At 43.6% G+C, this 19,068-nt stretch overlaps 2 protein-coding genes across 4 annotated transcripts in view; both read left to right on the top strand.

Moving 5' to 3' along the window:
- PLEKHG1 (pleckstrin homology and RhoGEF domain containing G1) overlaps positions 1-14,948 on the top strand; it is a 202,520-nt gene extending 187,572 nt beyond the window's left edge. For all 3 annotated transcript variants that reach the window (XM_075924430.1, XM_075924431.1, XM_075924432.1), the window contains one exon: positions 7,851-14,948. In XM_075924430.1, the coding sequence (XP_075780545.1) occupies positions 7,851-8,950 (1,100 nt within the window). In that variant the 3' untranslated portion in view covers positions 8,951-14,948. The remainder of the gene's footprint in view (positions 1-7,850) is intronic.
- A 3,390-nt stretch (positions 14,949-18,338) lies between these two features.
- The window catches only part of MTHFD1L (methylenetetrahydrofolate dehydrogenase (NADP+ dependent) 1 like), a 246,840-nt gene continuing 246,110 nt past the window's right edge, over positions 18,339-19,068 (top strand). The window contains exon 1 of the mRNA XM_075924433.1: positions 18,339-18,750. Within this exon, the coding sequence (XP_075780548.1) occupies positions 18,566-18,750 (185 nt within the window). The 5' untranslated portion in view covers positions 18,339-18,565. The remainder of the gene's footprint in view (positions 18,751-19,068) is intronic.

The raw sequence follows: 19,068 nt of genomic DNA on the forward strand, positions 1-19,068 counted from the left end.
TTTCTAGAGCACCTGCACTGCACAGAGCAGGATGGAACAACAAATATTTGCTGAGAGAATTTTCTATGAACTATTTCAAAGTAAGATGTATTTTAAAGTGGATAGAACTGGATTCAGTGAACTTCCAGTCACTAGAATCATAGAATACTAGGACTGTAAGGGACCTCGAGAGGTCATCGAGTCCAGTCCCCTGCCCTCATGGCAGGACCAAATACTGTCTAGACCATCCCTGATAGACATTTATCTAACCTACTCTTAAATATCTCCAGAGATGGAGATTCCACAACCTCCCTGGGCAATTTATTCCAGTGTTTGACTACCCTGACAGTTAGGAACTTTTTCCCAATGTCCAACCTAAAACTCCCTTGCTGCAGTTTAAGCCCATTGCTTCTCGTTCTATCTTCAGAGGCCAAGATGAACAAGTTTTCTCCCTCCTCCTTATGACACCCTTTTAGATACCTGAAAATGGCTATCATGTCCCCCCTTGGTCTTCTCTTTTCTAAGCTAAACAAACCCAATTCTTTCAGCCATCCCTCATAGGTCATGTTCTCTAGACCTTTAATCATTCTTGTTGCTCTTCTCTGGACCTTCTCCAATTTCTCCATATCTTTCTTGAAATGCGGTGCCCAGAACTGAACACAATACTCCAACTGAGGCCTAACCAGCGCAGAGTAGAGCGGAAGAATGACTTCTCGTGTCTTGCTCACAACACACCTGTTAATGCATCCCAGAATCATGTTTGCTTTTTTTACAACAGCCTCACCACAATGTTGACTCTTATTCAGCTTGTGGTCCACTATAACCCCTAGATCTCTTTCTGAGGTACTCCTTTCTAGACAGTCGCTTCCCATTCTGTATTTGTGCAACTGATTGTTCCTTCCTAAGTGGAGCACTTTGCATTTGTCTTATTAAACTTCATCCTGTTTACCTCAGACCATTTCTCCAATTTGTCCAGATCATTTTGAATTATGACCCTATGCTCCAGAGCAGTCGCAACCCCTCCCAGCTTAGTATCATCTGCAAACTTAATAAGCATACTTTCTATGCCAATATCTAAATCGTTGATGAAGATATTGAACAGAGCCAGTCCCAAAACAGACCTCTGTGGAACACCACTTATTATACCTTTCCAGCAGGATTGAGAACCATTAACTACTACTCTCTGAGTACGGTTATCCAGCCAGTTATGCACCCACCTTATAGTAGCCCCATCTAAGTTGTATTTGCCTAGTTTATTGATAAGAATATCATGCGAGACCATATCAAATGCCTTACTAAAGTCTAGGTAGATCACAACCACCGCTTCTCCCTTATCCACAAGACTCGTTATCCTATCAAAGAAAGCTATCAGATTGGTTTGACATGATTTGTTCTTTACAAATCCATGCTGGCTGTTCCCTATCTCACCTTGCCACCTTCCAAGTGTTTACAGATGATTTCCTTAATTATTTGCTCCATTATCTTCCCTGGCACAGAAGTTAAACTAACTGGTCTGTAGTTTCCTGGGTTGTTCTTATTTCCCTTTTTGTAAATGGGCACTATATTTGCCCTTTTCCAGTATTCTGGAATCTCTCCTGTCTCCCATGATTTTCCAAAGATCATAGCTAGAGTCTCAGATACCTCCTCTATCAGCTCCTTGAGTATTCTAGGATGCATTTCATCAGGCCTGGTGACTTGCAGGCATCTAACTTTTCTAGGTGATTTTTAACTTGTTGTTTTTTTTATTTTATCTTCTAAATCTCCCCCCTTCCCACTAGCATTCACTATGTCAGGCATTCCTTCAGACTTCTTGGTGAAGACTGAAACAAAGAAGTCATTAAGCATCTCTGCCATTTCCAAGTTTCCTGTTACCATTTCTCCCTCCTCACTGACCAGTGGGCCTACCCTGTCCTTGGTCTTCCTCTTGCTTCTAATGTATTTATAAAAAGTCTTCTTGTTTCCCTTTATTCCTGTAGCTAGTTTGAGCTCATTTTGTGCCTTTGCCTTTCTTATCTTGTTCCTGCATTCCTGTGTTGTTTGCCTATATTCATCCTTTGTAATTTTTCCTACTTTCCATTTTTTTATGAGACTCCTTTTTTATTTTTAGATCATGCAATATCTTGTGGTTAAGCCAAGGTGGTCTTTTGCCATATTTTCTATCTTTCTGATGCAGCGGAATAGCTTGCTTTTGGGCCCTTAACAATGTCCCTTTGAAAAACTGCCAACTCTCCTCAGTTGTTTTTCCCTTCAGTCTTGATTCCCATAGGATCTTACCTATCCGCTCTCTGAGCTTACCAAAATCCACCTTCCTGAAATCCATTGTCTCTATTTTGCTGTTTTCCCTTCTATCCTTCCTTAGAATTGTGAACTCTATGATTTCATGATCACTTTCACCCAAGCTGCCTTCCACTTTCAAATTCTCAACCAGTTCCTCCCTATTTGTTAGGATCAAATCTAGAACAGCTTCCCCCAGGTAGCTTTTTCAACCTTCTGCAATAAAAAGTTGTCTCCAATGCAGTCCAAGAACTTATTGGATAGTCTGTGCCCCGCTGTGTTATTTTCTCAACATATCTGGATAGTTGAAGTCCCCCATCACTACCAAATCTTGGCCTTTGGATGATATTGTTAGTTGTTTAAAAAAAGCCTCATCCACTTCTTCCACCTGGGTAGGTGGCCTGTAGTAAACTCCTAGCATGACATCACCCTTGTTTTTAACCCCTTTTAGCCTAACCCAGAGACTCTCAACTCTTCCGTCTCCTATGTCCATCTCCACCTCACTCCAGGTGTGCTCATTTTTAATATATAAGGTAACACCTTCTCCCTTTTTCCCCTGTTTATCCTTCCTGAGCAAGCTATACCCTTCCATACAAACATTCCAATCATGTGTATTATCCCACCAAGTTTCTGTGATGCCAACAATGTCATAATTGTACTTATTTATTAGGACTTCCAATTCTTCCTGCTTATTCTCCATACATTTTGCATTTGTATATAGGCATCTAAGATACAGATTTGACCTTGCCTCCCAGTTTTGCCCTGACCCTCCTTTCTCTTTGCCATTATAGCCCATTCTTCCTCCCATTTCCGACCTATCTCCCAGGTCTCCATGTTCTCCACTTACCCGTGGACTTTGCTCACTGGTCCCCATCGAACCTAGTTTAAAGATCTCCTCACTAGGTTAGCCAGACTGTGTCCAAATAGGGTCTTCTCCCTCCTCGAAAGGTGAACACCATCTCTGCCTAGCAGCCCTTCCTGGAATAGCATCCCATGGTCGAGGAATCCAAAGCTCTCTTGGCAACATCCTCGCAGCCAGGCATTCACCTCCAGGATGCACCTGTCTCTGCCCGGGCCCCTACCTTCGACAGGAAGGATCGAAGAGAATACCACCTCTGCTCCAAGCTCCTTCACCCGTACTCCCAGAGCCCTGTAGTCACTCTTGATCCACTTAGTGTCACACCTTGCAGTATCATTTGTGCCCACATAGATGAGTAGCATGGGATAGCAGTCAGAGGGCTGGATAATCCTCAACAATGCCTCCATAACATCTCGGATATGGGCCCCTAGTAGACAGCATACCTCGCGAGATGAAATGTCAGGGTGACAGATGGGCGCCTCCGTCCCCCTCAGAAGAGAGTCTCCGACCACCACTACCCTACGTTTCCTATTTGCAGTGGTGGCAGCAGACCTCCCAGCCTTGGGGGTACGAGGCTTCTCCTCCTCCATTGTAGTGGGTTATTCCTTATCTTCTATATAAAGAAGAGCATAATGGTTTCCTAGTACCACGGTGGGAGGGTTCGGAGCAGGAGTGGAGCAGTGCCTGCTGCCAGAAGTAACCAGCTGCCAGTGTCCACCCTCAGCCATCTCTTCCTCCATCAGTGGTGTGTCCACAGTCCTGTGTACTGGGACAGCTACCTCAGCTGTCTCCTCATGAACACAGTCCAGGAATTGCTCGTGGATTCGGGTGCTTCTCAACCTAGCCACCTCCTCCTGTAGCTCTCCCACCTGCTGCCTGAGAGATTCTACCAGCAGGCACCTTTTGCATTGGATGATCTCCCCATCCTGGATATCAGTAAGTGGGAATTGCAAGCCACAGTCCCTGCAAAACCACACCAGGATCTGGGTAGAGGCATCCATGCTCAGGTGCTCTGCCTGGCTACAGGCGCAGGTGGAGGAGACAAAAACAGTGCTGGCACAGGTGTTGCTGGTCTTCCTGACCATAGTAGGCCTCCCTCTGTCAAACTCCCTCTTAAACTCTCCTGTCTGCAGCTTCTGTCTGCTTTCGCTCCCTGGTCGCTCTGCCTCTGGCTTTTAAATCCTTAAAATTTATCATCTATCTGTGATAGGTGATAAATAAGATCTGATGCAGTTTTCAGGTTGCTCTTCAAGATCAGATATTTTACCAGCAAAAAAAATATTCATCAAATACAATAGTATTTTTCTGTGCTCCATTATGTTGCATTGAGACTGCTAGGTACCAGCCAGTGGTGATGTTTCATCAGAATGATACAATGTTGAAAAACATGAGATCAGCAAACCTTTCATCTATTTTAGCAATATGAATCTCATGGTGGGAAGCCCCAGAGTTAGAATAAACAACCCAAGTTGCAGATGTTTAATCAAATCTCCAAGGTTCTTTGTGTGTTTGCTCATATCCAGCCAACATAGGTGAGGGTATGTCTACACTACCCAGCTAGTTCGAACTAGCGGGGGTAATGTAGTCATCCGCACTTGCAAATGAAGCCCAGGATTTGAATTTCCCGGGCTTCATTTGCATGAAGCCGGCCGGCGCCATTTTTAAATGCCGGCTAGTTTGGACTCCGTGCTGCGCGGCTACATGTGGCACTGACTAGCTAGTTGGGGTTAGGCTTCCTAATCCGAACTAGCTGTACACCTCCTTCCACGAGGCGTACAGCTAGTTCAGATTAGAAGCCTAATCCGAACTAGCTAGTCCGTGCCACATGTAGCCACGCGGCACTGAGTCCGAACTAGCCGGCATTTAAAAATGGCGCCGGCCGGCTTCATGCAAATGAAGCCCGGGAAATTCAAATCCCGGGCTTCATATGCAAGTACGGATGACTACATTACCCCCGCTAGTTCGAACTAGTGGGGTAGTGTAGACATACCCTGAGTGTGCTTACCACATTCACTGGCTCTGGAAGATTTTTTTCCCCCAGCAGTACCCACAGGGGACTGGATCCAGTGCCACCTGAAGCTGTGCTATACAGGACACTCCCCAGAATACTGCTGCCTCAGTTCCTTCTTGCCACCAGTGACATGTACTTGGAACAGTGTGCTCCAGCCTTAGCAGTAGCTTCGGTTAAAGTCTCTATTCAGTTGTAAATAGTTTCCCCTCTAGTTAAGTGTAAATAGTTAGAAATTAGCAGTCCATTCATCCCCTGTAGGGACTTAGCCCAGGGACAGCAGTCCATTCATCCCCACTTTCCTGACTTTATAGTCTGTGCTGCCCGGGGTACCTGAGACACACTCCAGGTCATGAGCTTCGACCAGCATCCATTCAGCAGGCACCACATCAGACTTGGCCTCCCTTCTCCCAGTGCAATCCTCGGCACCGCTCTCAGCACCTTCCCAGCTAGAGCAACAGATGGCTTCACAAGGAATCCTGTGGCCTCAGCTGCAATGGCTGGTACTGGTGCCCATGAACCCTCTGAGATTTCCATGTTCAGCCCCAGGTGCCCGATTAGTGGCCAGAGCATCGCAGGCCCTCTTGGTGTCCCCTGCAAGCTGTATCCCAGCTCCAGAGATGGCCAAGCAGGTTACTTCTCAGTTGGAGGAAGGAATATGAGAACAGCCTTCTCCCTTGGAAGAGGGCCAGTTGGGCCAAACCTCATCTTCCGCATCACCAGACGAGGCTATAGAGGCTTCCCCTCCTTTGCTCCTCCCCCCCTGCCCCAATGACACAAAGGCACATCAGGACTTTCTCAAGAGGGTGGTGACCAACCTGGATCTCCAGGTTGAGGAAGGCCAGGAGACAGCTGATATTCTCTTTGGGGTTCTGGGCCAGATGGTACCAGTCAGAGTGCATGAAGGAGTAGCCAAGATTACTAAAGCTCTGTGGCTGTCTCCCTCATCTATCCCACCTACCTCCAAATGGATGGGGAGAAAGTACTTTGTGCCTACCAAGGACCATGACTACTTGTATATCCACCTTGTACCCAACTTCCTAGTGGTGGAATTGGTCGACCACAGGGAGCGCCATTGTCAGCCTACCCCTACACCAAAGAATAAGGACTCCAAACATCTGGGCTTATTTGGGAGCAAGCTTTATTCCTCAGCCAGCTTCCAACTCCAGGTGGCAAACCATCAGGCCCTCTTTGCCCCACTCAACTGCCCAGCCTCCTTCCCCTCTATAAGTTTCCCAGCAAGAAGGAACTGGGTAGGGAGGGATCCAAGCAGAGCCCTACGTAGCATGTCATGTGCGCATCACTCCAGGGGCACTGGACCTGGTCCATTATGCGTACTGCTGAGGGAAAGTCTTCCGGCACCAGCGTATGTGGTAAGCACACACACCTATGTTGAATGGATATGAACAACACATCTTGAAGAACACTAGTTACGGAAACAAGTAACTGTCTTTTCCAAGCACTCTGCATAACCATCAGTTCCCTTGGTAACTTCTGGAGGGAGCCCAGTGACCTGCTACCCTGGCTGGCATGAGCTGAAGCCATTGTGTAGGCCTGCTCCCTGTGGCATCTTTCTGAAACATAGACCTCTCTCCTCTATTTCCAGCCCATCCGTGGGGGCATCTCTCATCTCTTTCTCTCTCTGCCACTGTTGATGGATTCCATTTCCTCCTCTTCCACGAATGCAGGAGTCTGTCTTTTCTTTCACCCCTCTCCCACATATGTCCTCTCTTTTTGGAGGTGTGGCAGGCTGACACTCTGCCTATAGAAGCCAGTACAGGAGCAATGAACAATTGCAGAAGACTCCACCTCTTGTTGCTCAGCAACAATAGGAGGAAGAGACATTTTAGTGAAAAATGTGAGCACTGTAATGAAATATTCTTCCCAACCAGTCACTTACGACAGGACCAAAACCTGAGAATGTCCCATCCTAAAATGGGGGTGTTGTCAGTATTCCTTAGAGTTGCAGTCATTTAATCTATTTATTAGAGGTTCTTAAACTGTGGCCCATGGAGCACTTGCTGGTAGTCTGCCGAGAGCTGACTAGGCACATGGTACTGGCTCTTCCTTTCCCCAGCTGCTCAATCATGTTGAAATACAGCTAAAAATATCGCTTTACTAATGTTACTTTTCCATATATGGAGTTGCTGTCAGAGGGATGGGCTGAAAGATGATCCATATGACTGCAAATGAAAGGGAAGGTATGCCTGCCACACTTGTGTTTTTAAGACTGAGAGTGTTTGAACTATTAAAATCAGTAGAAGAAAATATATGTGAAATAGTTTTCTTTTAAGAAATACATTCTCCAGTAACTTTGAAATGGTAAACTAAAAGGAAAACCAACTGCTTGATGTTTAGCAATAGTGATGTTTATAACTATTACTTATATAACTGTACCTTTTCATAAGTATAGATCATATTGATGCTGGCATTTTATTCCCAGAATGTATGGTGCATGGTTGTTCACTGCTTTGGCACAGAACATTTCACACTTGTCAATTTCATTTTGAAATATCATGAATGGCTCAGTGTATGTCATTGATCTGAAATGTTGGAGTCTTTATGAATTGCATTGTTCTGTGGACTGTAAGGTTGAAAAAGTTGATCTTTTAAATCTTTGTCATTGACCTTTATAAAGTATTAATTTGTCTGAAACTTTAAGTTTCTTATAACTTGTGTTTTATACAGTGTTGTTTCATTTTGAAAAGTTTAAATATTTCTTTTTTCCAGGTGCCAGAATCGCTGAATACTCCCAGCTTTATGACCAGATTGTTTTTAGAGAGACTTCACCCAAAATGCAAAAGGATGCATGGGCTACCCCACAGAAGCCATCAGCCTTAAGGTATTCAATCCCAGTATCAACATCTCCTTCTCATGTTCAGTTAGCTAGTGAACATTTAAGGGCAGAAGACTTGCTTTTGCATGCTACGTACAGTAATGGAGAACTAGCAGATTTCTCTTCCTGGCCTGAAGTTCAAGATGTGAAGTCCAAGAACGCCCCAGCAAAGACTGGTCCAAAAAGCAATCCAAGACCATTGCCAACAGCTTGTTCAGTGCCTTCCCTTCAGATTTCTACACGTCTGCATGTCCCAACACAAAGGTGGAGTGCTATTATTAGTCAGCCTAACAAAGAGAATTTACACCAAGATCATATTTATAATTCTCTAGGAAGAAAAGCAAACCATACAAAGCCACAAGCATACAACAGGTCACAGTCCTCTTCCTCGGTTGTGGACAACAGGTCTGAGGAACCAATAACTTACCTAAATGAAATGGACAAGAAACAGCTGTATTCAAATAGAAACTTCAGATCTGACAGCCAGGAGTCTGTGCCAAGTGCTGCTTCAGGATTCACAGTATGTGATATAAAGAAGGAGCTCCCTGAAAACTGTTCAGAGATGATTCTTCAGGACTCTCAAAAAGTTCTGAGAGTGAACAAGAACTTGCCTCTAAATGCACAAAGAGCTACGCTGAACTATTTTTCTAATTTCAAAGATACTGAAGGAGAAGATGACGATGACTATGTTGAAATAAAGTCTGAAGATGAGGGGTCTGACTTAGAGACATCCCAGAACCAAACAAAGAAATCAGACCCAAAGATAAACAATGTAGACTCTGCTTCTTCTGAGACTCTCTGTAGTAAAAGCATGTCTTGTACTCCTGCAAAATCAGTGACTAGCAAACTTGCCCTTACCCCATACCTGACTGCATACAATGATTCAGATAAGCTGAATGACTACCTGTGGACAGTTCCATCTCCTAATCAACAGAATATTGTCCAGTCTTTAAGGGAAAAGTTTCAATGTCTTAGCTCAAGTAGCTTTGCTTGACTCTGTCAGTAATTTCTAATTGTACTGTACATGTACATATCAGAGTATGCATTAGTACAACCAATACTGGCATCATGTATTTTAATGTTTAAACACCAAGCACTGTATTGCAGTAATATAGGACATGTAGATGTGCAATGTACCTTTTTTTTTTACTGTACAGAAAGTTCAAGTGACCATGTGTGCACTGTCTGGAATTAAGATCTACTTAGATCTTTATAATTTGTCTCATTTAACTTTGCATATACTTTACATCTTTCTCTCCTTTCTCTCTATGTGGTAATCTTAGTATGCAGACTGTTGGAAGATAGCCGATGCTGAATCCAAAAAATGCATGCATAATTACTGTAATTACATATGGGAGTGCGCAGTTGAGCATCTAGCCATCTGAGTAAGCAAATACGAGTTTTTGGAGCACACTTGTGGAAACTGCACCAACAAACTGAGTTTACAGCTGCACATGCATTTTTGCACATGATCATATGAAAACCAGGCTCCAGGTCTGTAGGACCAGTGCATAAAACAAGTACTGTAGAACACAGAATTTACATTTTTAAGTAAATTTGTTTGTGAATGGTGCCAGATTGATAACCTTGGTGTCTGAAGACATTACCCATAAATAGCTAAAGCACACGTAGTACTGTAGCATCTTCCCCTGTATCAGCCTGGCAGAGTGCCCCAGTCCTCTTCTGGAGACTTTTAGCTTTAGAGAATGGGAGGGTAATTTAGTTTCTTGATGAACTCAATATTTGAGCTTGTGGAGGTAGCTAAGGCCTGTTGGGATTGAGGTGGTTATAACATGGACAGCTTTTTGTTAAGAACAAGACCATCAAGAGCACATAAATGTAAGTTGTAGGTGAAAGCTCTTAGGTTTTTTGTGTTTGTAAGACGACAGGTTCCTTTGGATATATTTATAGATAGTGCAATCTTGTCATTCAGTACCAAGTGCTCATGAATGTGATTATTGGGCTTCTTGCAATCGGATCCTTTCTTTGTTATGAACATACTGTAGTTCTTAATGTCCATTGTCAGCCTAATGTAATACAAAAGATAAAAAGGATTGTGCTACCTATATAGAAATGAACGATCATCTTCATACACTTCCATTATAACCAATAGAGTCTGATCACTAGAAGACTTTTTTAAAAGACCTTCTGAAAGGGCGTGTTTTATAAAAATGGTAAAATTTCTGTCTTGACTATCAGAAATGTTAAAGGAAACAAAATATGATGGCAAATATGCTTGTCAGAAGAATTTAGCTCATATCATTTTAAAGCAAGAAAGAAATACCTTAAGGTTGGGTTCACGTTTACTTTGAGGGCCAAACTCAACTCTCATTAAAAGTTGTCATCCTCTATTTCTGGCATCTTTACTTTTTGATTAGCAGCCATTTGTGAACAAATAGGAGATGGTCATGTAAGACCAAAGTTACATACATATAAATAAAAGGCATTGGAAGAAAAATTGAGAGCGTGATGCATGGGCAATTTTTTTCCTGAATAGAATATTTTTCAAGCTTTTCACTAATGTATCAGATTCTCTGTCAAGGTAGCATATATGAAAAGATCTCCTTTCTCTCCCTCTGTTGCCCCCCCTGCCTTTTTTTTCTTTTCTTTGAGTGTGAGACAGACAACTTAAAGATATTTTCCACTAACATTTGTTGGTCCAGCTTTTCCATTTTCCACTGCTGGATGAAAATGTACATCTGGCTCACAGACCAAAATGAAATATCTGGGACTAGATTGAAGATGTCATCTGTACCACTTATAAACATCAATCTCAACATGTGATACAATTCCAAAATGATTGTGCGCGCGTGTGTGTGTGTGTGATATTTTTTCCCCTGTATCTCATCATCCATTCCTAGTTTTTCTTCCATGCCAGCAGGACAGATAAATAATGCCATCTTGTACTAGTTCAGAACAGATGCTTCTTCCTTCACACAAAAAAGTTTTTTCCTTCTTACTCGCCTCTCTTCTGTTTCTGGCAAGATTTATCCCACTGTCCTCTCCTTCTGATCACATAAATCATGGATTTTAAAGTGGCAAAAAAAGCTAACAAACCATTCCTTTTCAGTTGGTGTACCTGAAACCCTTGGAGATGGGATTCTTATATCTCACTAGCTAAAAGAGGAGACAAGCCTGGCTTTATCCATTAGGAATCAAATGAATAAAGCCCATTAGCGCTCCCCAGAATGGGTGAAAAATACAGTGGAAGTACAAACATACAAAAATCTTCCCACAATTTTTGAGGCCCTTCAGATGGGAAAGCACAAATTATTTTTATATTACTTCATCAGGATCTATGCAGGGAAAAGTTAGTGTAGTCATTAGCTCAGAGCCCTCAGTGATGACACATTTGTCAGAGGTGTGGTAGTGTGCAAAGTATCTACAACCTCTAGAGTTGCCACCGCCAAGATGGAGGAAAACTGGCCACTGCCCTCTCCAGCTTGGTTCCCCCACCCTTTACATTTCAAATGATCACCCTACACCCTACCAGCACCATGCCCCCTTCCTGTCTGGCTGGGAAGGAAGGTGATTCTGAGTCCTGGTCAAATCCATATGCAGCTGATGGGGAAAGTGGCCCCATAACAACAAGTCCTCTTGTCCCCTTTCTCCTATCTAGATAGAGCCTAGAGCATCTCGTTGGTTCCAGAGCAGGCCAGAAAGAAGGGGAAAGGAGTTGAGTCCCCATGGCAGGTGCAGCTCTTAAAGGGAGAAGCCTATGGGAAGTCTCTACAGAATATTTCCTCTCCCTTTACCCTCAGGGTGGGGGTGGCCCATTTAAATTGTTTCACTGGTGAGGCCTGTTTTAAAAACTGGCCAGGTGGCAACTCTAGTAACTTCCTATCTGCTGAGGCCTTCAGGAAATTTACTCAGCCCCAAAATAGCTGATGTTGGCAGAGTGAAGGGGCTTGACCAGGCTGACTAGGGGATGTGTTAATTAACATATCTTTGCCGAAGGCTTGGCTAGTAGGGTGCTCCTATAATGCCTCTGACTGAACTTCAAGCTTCCCTTCCTGGTAGGGTGAATCCTCTGTATCAGAAGTGTGATTCTTATTGGCACAAGCAGGTAAAATTTGCACTTTCTGAACCAAAAAGAGGTGAATCTGGCTTACTGTCTTTAGAAACAATGTTTCAAAACAATGCAGCTTCCTTATAGATTCAGAATACATTCCATTCTTTTGCAAATGATACATATTATACTGATCTCTGTTTAGCTCCCTTTATTTTCTTTGTTGCACAATTTTGGGTTCTATTACTTTTAAATACTGTACTTAAAAGAAAGCCTAAATGTGTGTATTGTACAGATATGGATATATCTTGTAAAACTGTTTTTGTGGTGCTTTAATTTTTCCAAACATAGATAAAGTATTACGAAGTTAAATGTATTGTACTAAGCATGGTCTTATTATTGGAAATAGAACATTTGTAATGCATTACTTCCCTCTGTTATAAAGCACAATAACCCACCAAATTATTTTAGAAGGATCAGCTGTTACTGTATTGGTTATTCTGAGATACATCTGAAGTTGCTAGGGTATATATTTAATGGCTTCTGTTTTAATGAGACACAGATTTCAGGAGTTGTGCTTGTTGATTATTTTGAAATATTACTACACAAGTCTTTGCTAAGGAATGTGTATTTTGGAGTTTTATTTTTATCAGTGTACCATAAGTTGGAGTTTTGTGTTATGCAAAGTAATTTTTTGTTATAGCGAATGTTCTAATAGATTTGGAACCTGCATCTAATGAAACACAGTTGAAGAATAATGTATATATTTAAGATACTGAAATTTAGTAATGCTGGTATTTATTTAATATAGCCTGTAAAATAATGTAAATATGAATAGAAAGTAACATTTGCGTATTAACTATAGCATATATAAATTTGTTTAAACTGTTAGGAATTCTGTTTAAGCTTTAGAAGTTAATGAAATCTCATGTGGAACAAAATGGGACAAGAGTTAAAACAATGTGTAACTGTTTCCAGGGATCAATATCATATGACTTTTAATTTTGGGTACTTTAAATAATTTGTTTGCTATTTTGGAAGACAGGCAGCTGCAACTGACAAAAGGCTGAGCACTGCAGATATTTTGGTTGGTAAAAGAAGATGAACAGCTTTCAGCTCTTCCATGAGTAAAAAGATCTGCAAAGATAAAAAAAAAAAATATTTCCTAGGCTTTACTAGTAGGAAGTATGAGATGTGCTGGCAGCTCTGGATACAGTTTACAAATAAAATAAAATGACCAGTAACAGGAATAAGGAAAGTCAGTATCAACTGCAAAATGTTGATCCATTAGGATTAAGTGTAGTATCATGGTTCTTATGGTGATTCCCATACAAAAAACATATTACAAAGACATTGAAATAATGCCAGTAAAAATCCATATTAACTCTATATACTTACTTGACAAATGAGCGGCATTGGAGTTACTGTTCATATCTCTGCAGAGAAACACTTTTCTGCATATTTTCTCAGATTGTGTTAGACTTCATTGTACCGGACTCAATTAGCTTGATGCTAGTTTATTTTGATGGGGGAAGAAGGAGTGAGGAATTAAGAATAATTGCCTCAAAGCAAAAGTTAAAGTTAATTTTGTCAGTGGAACAAAGCTGATGTGAGTTTGTCAATGTGAATTAATCTTCAGCCTCAGGGCAACAAAAATGTGAATGGAATACACATACCAGTTCTGTAATACAGGTGGTAAAAATTCTTTTTTTTTTTTTTGGTAGCATTTGTCTCTTTCTGTTGTTGCTGTCCCCTTAGGTCATTTCCTCCTCCCTTTGGCAATAAACCCATCTTTTTTAAAGCAAATTTGTTTGAAAGAGAGAATTTATTTTAATCCTATAATATTTCCAGGAAAATGCTCACTTTTTACCATATTGTTTAAACTTCTGTATTTGTTGGTAGTTCCTGCACTAAGCTACCAGACAAAGAGTTTGAACAATGAAGTTACTTGTTCCAAGTTTAACTGTATTTATATTAATTTCTGCATATATATGTAATATCATGTTCTGTGGATAAGAGATTAAATGTGTATAGCACTTTTTAATTGTGTTTTGTAAAAACTATGTAAAAATATCTGTACATGTAGGTAACTTCATAAGACAAACATTTCACCATTTTAAAAGTTGAGTTTAAAGCATGCCAAAACTAAGAAAAACATGCAAATATGTACTGCTTAGGGGGGAAAAGCAATAAATACAAAATCTGTTTGCAAGAATCAAGCTGTATGTTCACTTTAAATGAAATGTTTATAAGACAGTACAATCTTGTAACAGCACTCTATCTCTTAGTATATGTACAGCCACTGACTTCTCTGTCTGTGTTTTACATCCACCCCTAAATGCCATGGAGAGTTGTCAGAACTAGAACCTTGAATATAACTCTTTCAGATACTGGGAGTATGGGTGAATTTGAAGCCTTGGATCCAAAATCTCCCTTTTTACCTTAGTTTGTTTGGATGCAAAACCAGAAAGGGCCTATTTTCTACTTTAAGTCCAGCTAAATACTTGTTGACCCTATAAACATTGTGCCAAATGTTTCCTTTTTTATAAATCTAAAATGTCAGTGGCTAGACTACAGCATAAAGGCTACCAGTGATAAAATAAAAATGGCACAAGACTTGAAAAATGGCGTCGTAAAAATGAGAAGTGTCAACATGCTTGAAATCATTCAACCACCATAGCAGAAATGGTGATAAACTAAACTGGGGGGAAGAAGTTAATTCTTGAAGTGACAGGCACTATTGTTTTCCACGGTGGGTTATGCATGTTCACCATGAACCCAACATGAGAGAATCTGAAATTACTGTCCATTGGCTAGCGCATGCATCCTATACAAGATTCAGCTACTGACACCTCCTTTGGGATGGCGGTTCTCCTCTTGACCCTACCATTCTCATCCTCACACCTTTCACTTGTTTAGATATGATTTATCAATCAACCACAATGAAATACAGTAGCGACCCATCACTCGAAGAGGAAGTTAATTACCTGTAACTGGAGGTTCTTTGAGATGTGTGATGTGTCTATTCTATTACCTGCCTTCCTCTTTCTCTGTTTTGGATCTTCTCTGATTTGTGGTGGTGAATGAACTAAAGAGGCAGACAGTATTGCCTCAGTTAGAAGCATGAGACGAGCAAGGGCATGTGAGCCATAGCCATTATTTTCAAATTCTTTGACTTTGGGCATGTGTGAATGAGTAACCAACAATGGCACACAGATAGGGACCATGCATCTTGAATAATGAAACTCCAGTTACAGGTAAGTAACCCCCTCTTCCTATTCCTAGATTTTACACAGTGAAGTTTTAGAGTCACTCCTAGTACCTTTTCAAGCATTCAGATGTTGACAAAAGACTCAAACTACTCCTGATGGCAGGGCTGTCTCTAGGGGAATATGGAGGTTAGGTCTATCATTGGCTATTAGCCAGGAATGGTAGAAATGATGGCCCTAGTCTCTGTCTGTCAGAGGCTGGAAATGGATGATAGGAGAGGGATCATTTGAGGATTCCCTGTTCTGTTCATTCCCTCTGGGGCATCTGGCATTGACCACTGTAGGAAGACAGGATACTGAGTTCGATGGATGTTTAGTCTGACCCAAAAGTCAGACTGTTATGCTCCTTGGAAACAGTGAAAAGGGTTAGTGTATGATAGTATTTCAATAAGTATTTCACTACAAAAGGCCTGGCACATGTCTGCTAGGCCTAAGGCTGATTTTTGCATACAGTTCTCTTATGTTGCATGTAGCAGAGTAATTCACTATATTCCAAGATGTCTTGGATGTACAAATCCTGGGTTGTATACCATTTATATTAAAGTGGATCATCAGACTCTGGGATTAGTTTTGAGCCTCTGAAGAAAGAGACCAATGGTGCTAAAATGTGGAGTGCGAGAACACCCCATGGCTAAAAGGGCTTTCCATCATATCCAAGGTTTACAGTTTGGTTCAGTGGTGCTCAGCACCCCCACTATAAAAATTGTTTCAGCACCCCTGGGTCAGAGTATGGATGTTAAATTGCGGTTAATTGACTAGTCGAGTAGTCAGTGGAATTTCCATCGACTACTTGACAGGCACTTCTGCATTCCTCCTTCGAAAGGTACAAGAGCCCCCACTGGAGGAATGTAGAACTCCGCATGCAGCCCGGTTCCAGTGGGAAGTCCCACTGATTCCAGGCTGCATGCGGGCGTGCCTGCCTTGAAATGTACAAGACTCTACAGCGGGAGCTCTTGTGCATTTCAAAGTCACAGCACTCTCATGGAGCCTGGGATCAGCGGGGGACTCCCCTGCTGACCCCAAGTTCTGTGCTGCATTTCCCCGGAACCCGGAGTCAGCTGGGGATTCCTGGTCTTTAAGGAGTCCCCAGCTGATCAGGTTCTGCTGAAATGCCGCATGGAGCCTGGGTTCAGCTGGGGAGTCCCCAGCTGACCCCGGGGTCCATGGCACTGAAATGCTGCTGCTGCGTTTCAAAGGGGCAGTGCCACACAGCTGCCAAGGTGGCATTTTAAAGGGGCAGTGTTGCACAGCTGAGCCAGGGATCAGCTATGTGGCTGCTGCCCCTTTGAAACACTGCCATGGGGGTGAGCCCCAGCTCAGCTGTGTGGTGCTGCTGCTTTGAAGTATCTCTTCTTCCCTCCCCCTCCCCCCCGGCCCCCTTTGCTGCCTCTATCTAATAGAGTTGACTAGTTCTTAACATCCTTAGGTCATATAGGACCCTTTTTAGGGCTGCAGAAGGGATAAAGAAAACTGAAATTTGTTAAAATAGTTAGTGACTATAACTGGTCTGCAGAGAACTTACATCCAAGCAGCAGCCCTTGTTTCTGAGAGAAATAGAAGGGAATATGAAAGTAAAAGTAAAACATGGTTAGCTGTTTTAAGAGACAAAATACTGATTGTACTAAAGACTGTAATAATAAGCTACATTCAATATTTTACTTTTATTTTCCATGGTAGGAAATAATGTAATTCTCTGAGATACTACGTTTGTGATCATAAATGGGAAGGGAAGGGTTGCAGGGCAAGTTTAATTCTTATGCAACTGATATTGGATGGCTAGCACATTATCTTCCATGTCTTAATTGCTTAGCCAACCAACCAATGATGGTGCTAATGGTTCTTGATGTCTGTGTAGAATCTGGTGTTGGTCATCTTCATTTCCAAGTGCAAACTGGTGGTTCTTGTCAGCCTCTTGTAACTATTTAGTCTTTAAGGTGCTCCTAGATTATTTGTTGTTTTTCCTGTTACAGACTCACTCAGCTATCCATCTGAAGCTTACCTACTCACTGTCTTTTTTTTTTTCCTTCTCTCTTCTCCTCCCACCCCCGTTCCCTTATTTATTCTTGGATCTGGACTTCCAGCACTCCTGTCAGCTGAAGAAGTGGGTTGTGCTCACAAAAGCTCATGATAGCATCTACCTGTTTTGTTAGTCTTTTAGGTGCTAGTACACTATTTGTTTTAATTTTTTTCAAAGTTATTTTATTATTGATGATGGGTATACATTCATCTTCCTACAGGACGAGCCTGTCTAAACTGGGACTCTCTGGTCCAACCAACATCCATGGCTGGGCAGGATCACTGGTGGATGACCTGGACCAGAGAGCCAAGTGGCTGGGAGTACGGATGTAAATAGGTAACCGCTCAATGGAGTAACTGGAATTTTACATCCCTAGTCAGCGTCTGGCAGCAGGAGTGCCAGCACCAGGAAACACTGCTGGGGGATGGGAGAAAACAAAACATTTCTATGTGTCATAATACTCTTAATATTAGAGGGAGGCTGTTTACATTATGCATTTATTTTTAAGCTCAAAGTAATACTTAGTTTTCATCACAAATTTACAGATAAACCTTTGATGAACACAGGCTTTTTTATATTGGATTATAGAGGGAAAATGTACTTTGTCTAGGCTAAGCAAGCTGTTTGTTCCACTGAAGTGGGAGCTAAAAACTTACAAAAACAGTGTCGTCTTAGTGGGGCTTAGGCATTCTGCCCATAGGAAAAATAGGAACATTGAGGCATAATATAGCGCAAAGGTAGAAGGACACTGCAGTGTAAACCTGCAGCTGTAAGATCCCTGCCTATAGAACGGGGGTTTCCAAATCAATTCTTAATTATCCGCATGGTAGTGGAAGCCGGGACTGCAGCTGTGGGAGCCTAGGACCGTACGGTGCTCTCTCTAGTGCACAAGGTCCATCATCCAAGACTCAGGGCTGGAGTCCCAGCTGCAGGCTACACTGCACCACACGAGGCTTGGTTGTAGCTAAGTCTTAACAAGCCGCTGCGGCCCAGGCCGGGCTGTTAAAGGCGCGTTGCTGCCCCCGCCACTCCGGTGCCTGGCTCAGCCTAGCGTTGCAGGGCAGACTCCTCCGCGCCTGGGCTCCCGCTGCTCCAGACGAAGGCAGCAAACGAGCCTGCCCCAGCCACCCGGCCCGCTCTGCCCTGTGGGCGGGACCTAGCTCCCGGCTGCTGCCAAGCCCGGGCGCCCCTAGCAGCTGGTCCGCTAGAGCCCAGTCTGCGCCCCTCCCCCGGCTAGAGCCCGCCTCTCCAGGCCATGAGCGGGCTTGGCACGACCTGCCCCCCACGCCGCACTTCTCCAGCCGCGGCCGCAGCATGAGGCTCTTCGCGCTCTGCCGCCTCAGCCGGGGGGCCGCCGGGCCGCTCTCCCTGCGGGCGGGGCGGGAGGGGAGCGCGGCGCTGCAAGCCGGCTCGCCCCGCCGCGGCACGGCCGGCACCGGGGGCTGCGGGGAGACGCAACAGGCTGGCGGGCGCTGCAGCGCGCGCGGCTCGGCTGCCGGGTAAGCGGAGCAAGCGCCCTGCCGGCTGCTTCCCCCTCCTTGCGCTGAGCGCGCTTCCCGCGTGGAGCCGGGCCACAGCTCCACGTGGGGGCCCCCTGCGCCCCGATGCGTCTCCTGCAACAACTTGGCGGAGTGGAGGCCGGGGCGCTCTCGGGCCCCCCGGGGCGAGGGGGTGCTGCCCTCCCGCTGCCAGGCTCTCCGCTGCCTCTCCCGGCGCGCGCCGGCGGTGCCTTTGCTGCATCCCGGCAGCTTCGCCTGCTCTGCGGGCTCCCGTTGCACAGTCTGGGCCGGGGGGGAGGCTTTGCGCCTTCGCCTCGC

The sequence above is a fragment of the Pelodiscus sinensis genome, chromosome 3 (assembly GCF_049634645.1).
Source record: "Pelodiscus sinensis isolate JC-2024 chromosome 3, ASM4963464v1, whole genome shotgun sequence".
NCBI lineage: Eukaryota > Metazoa > Chordata > Testudines > Trionychidae > Pelodiscus > Pelodiscus sinensis.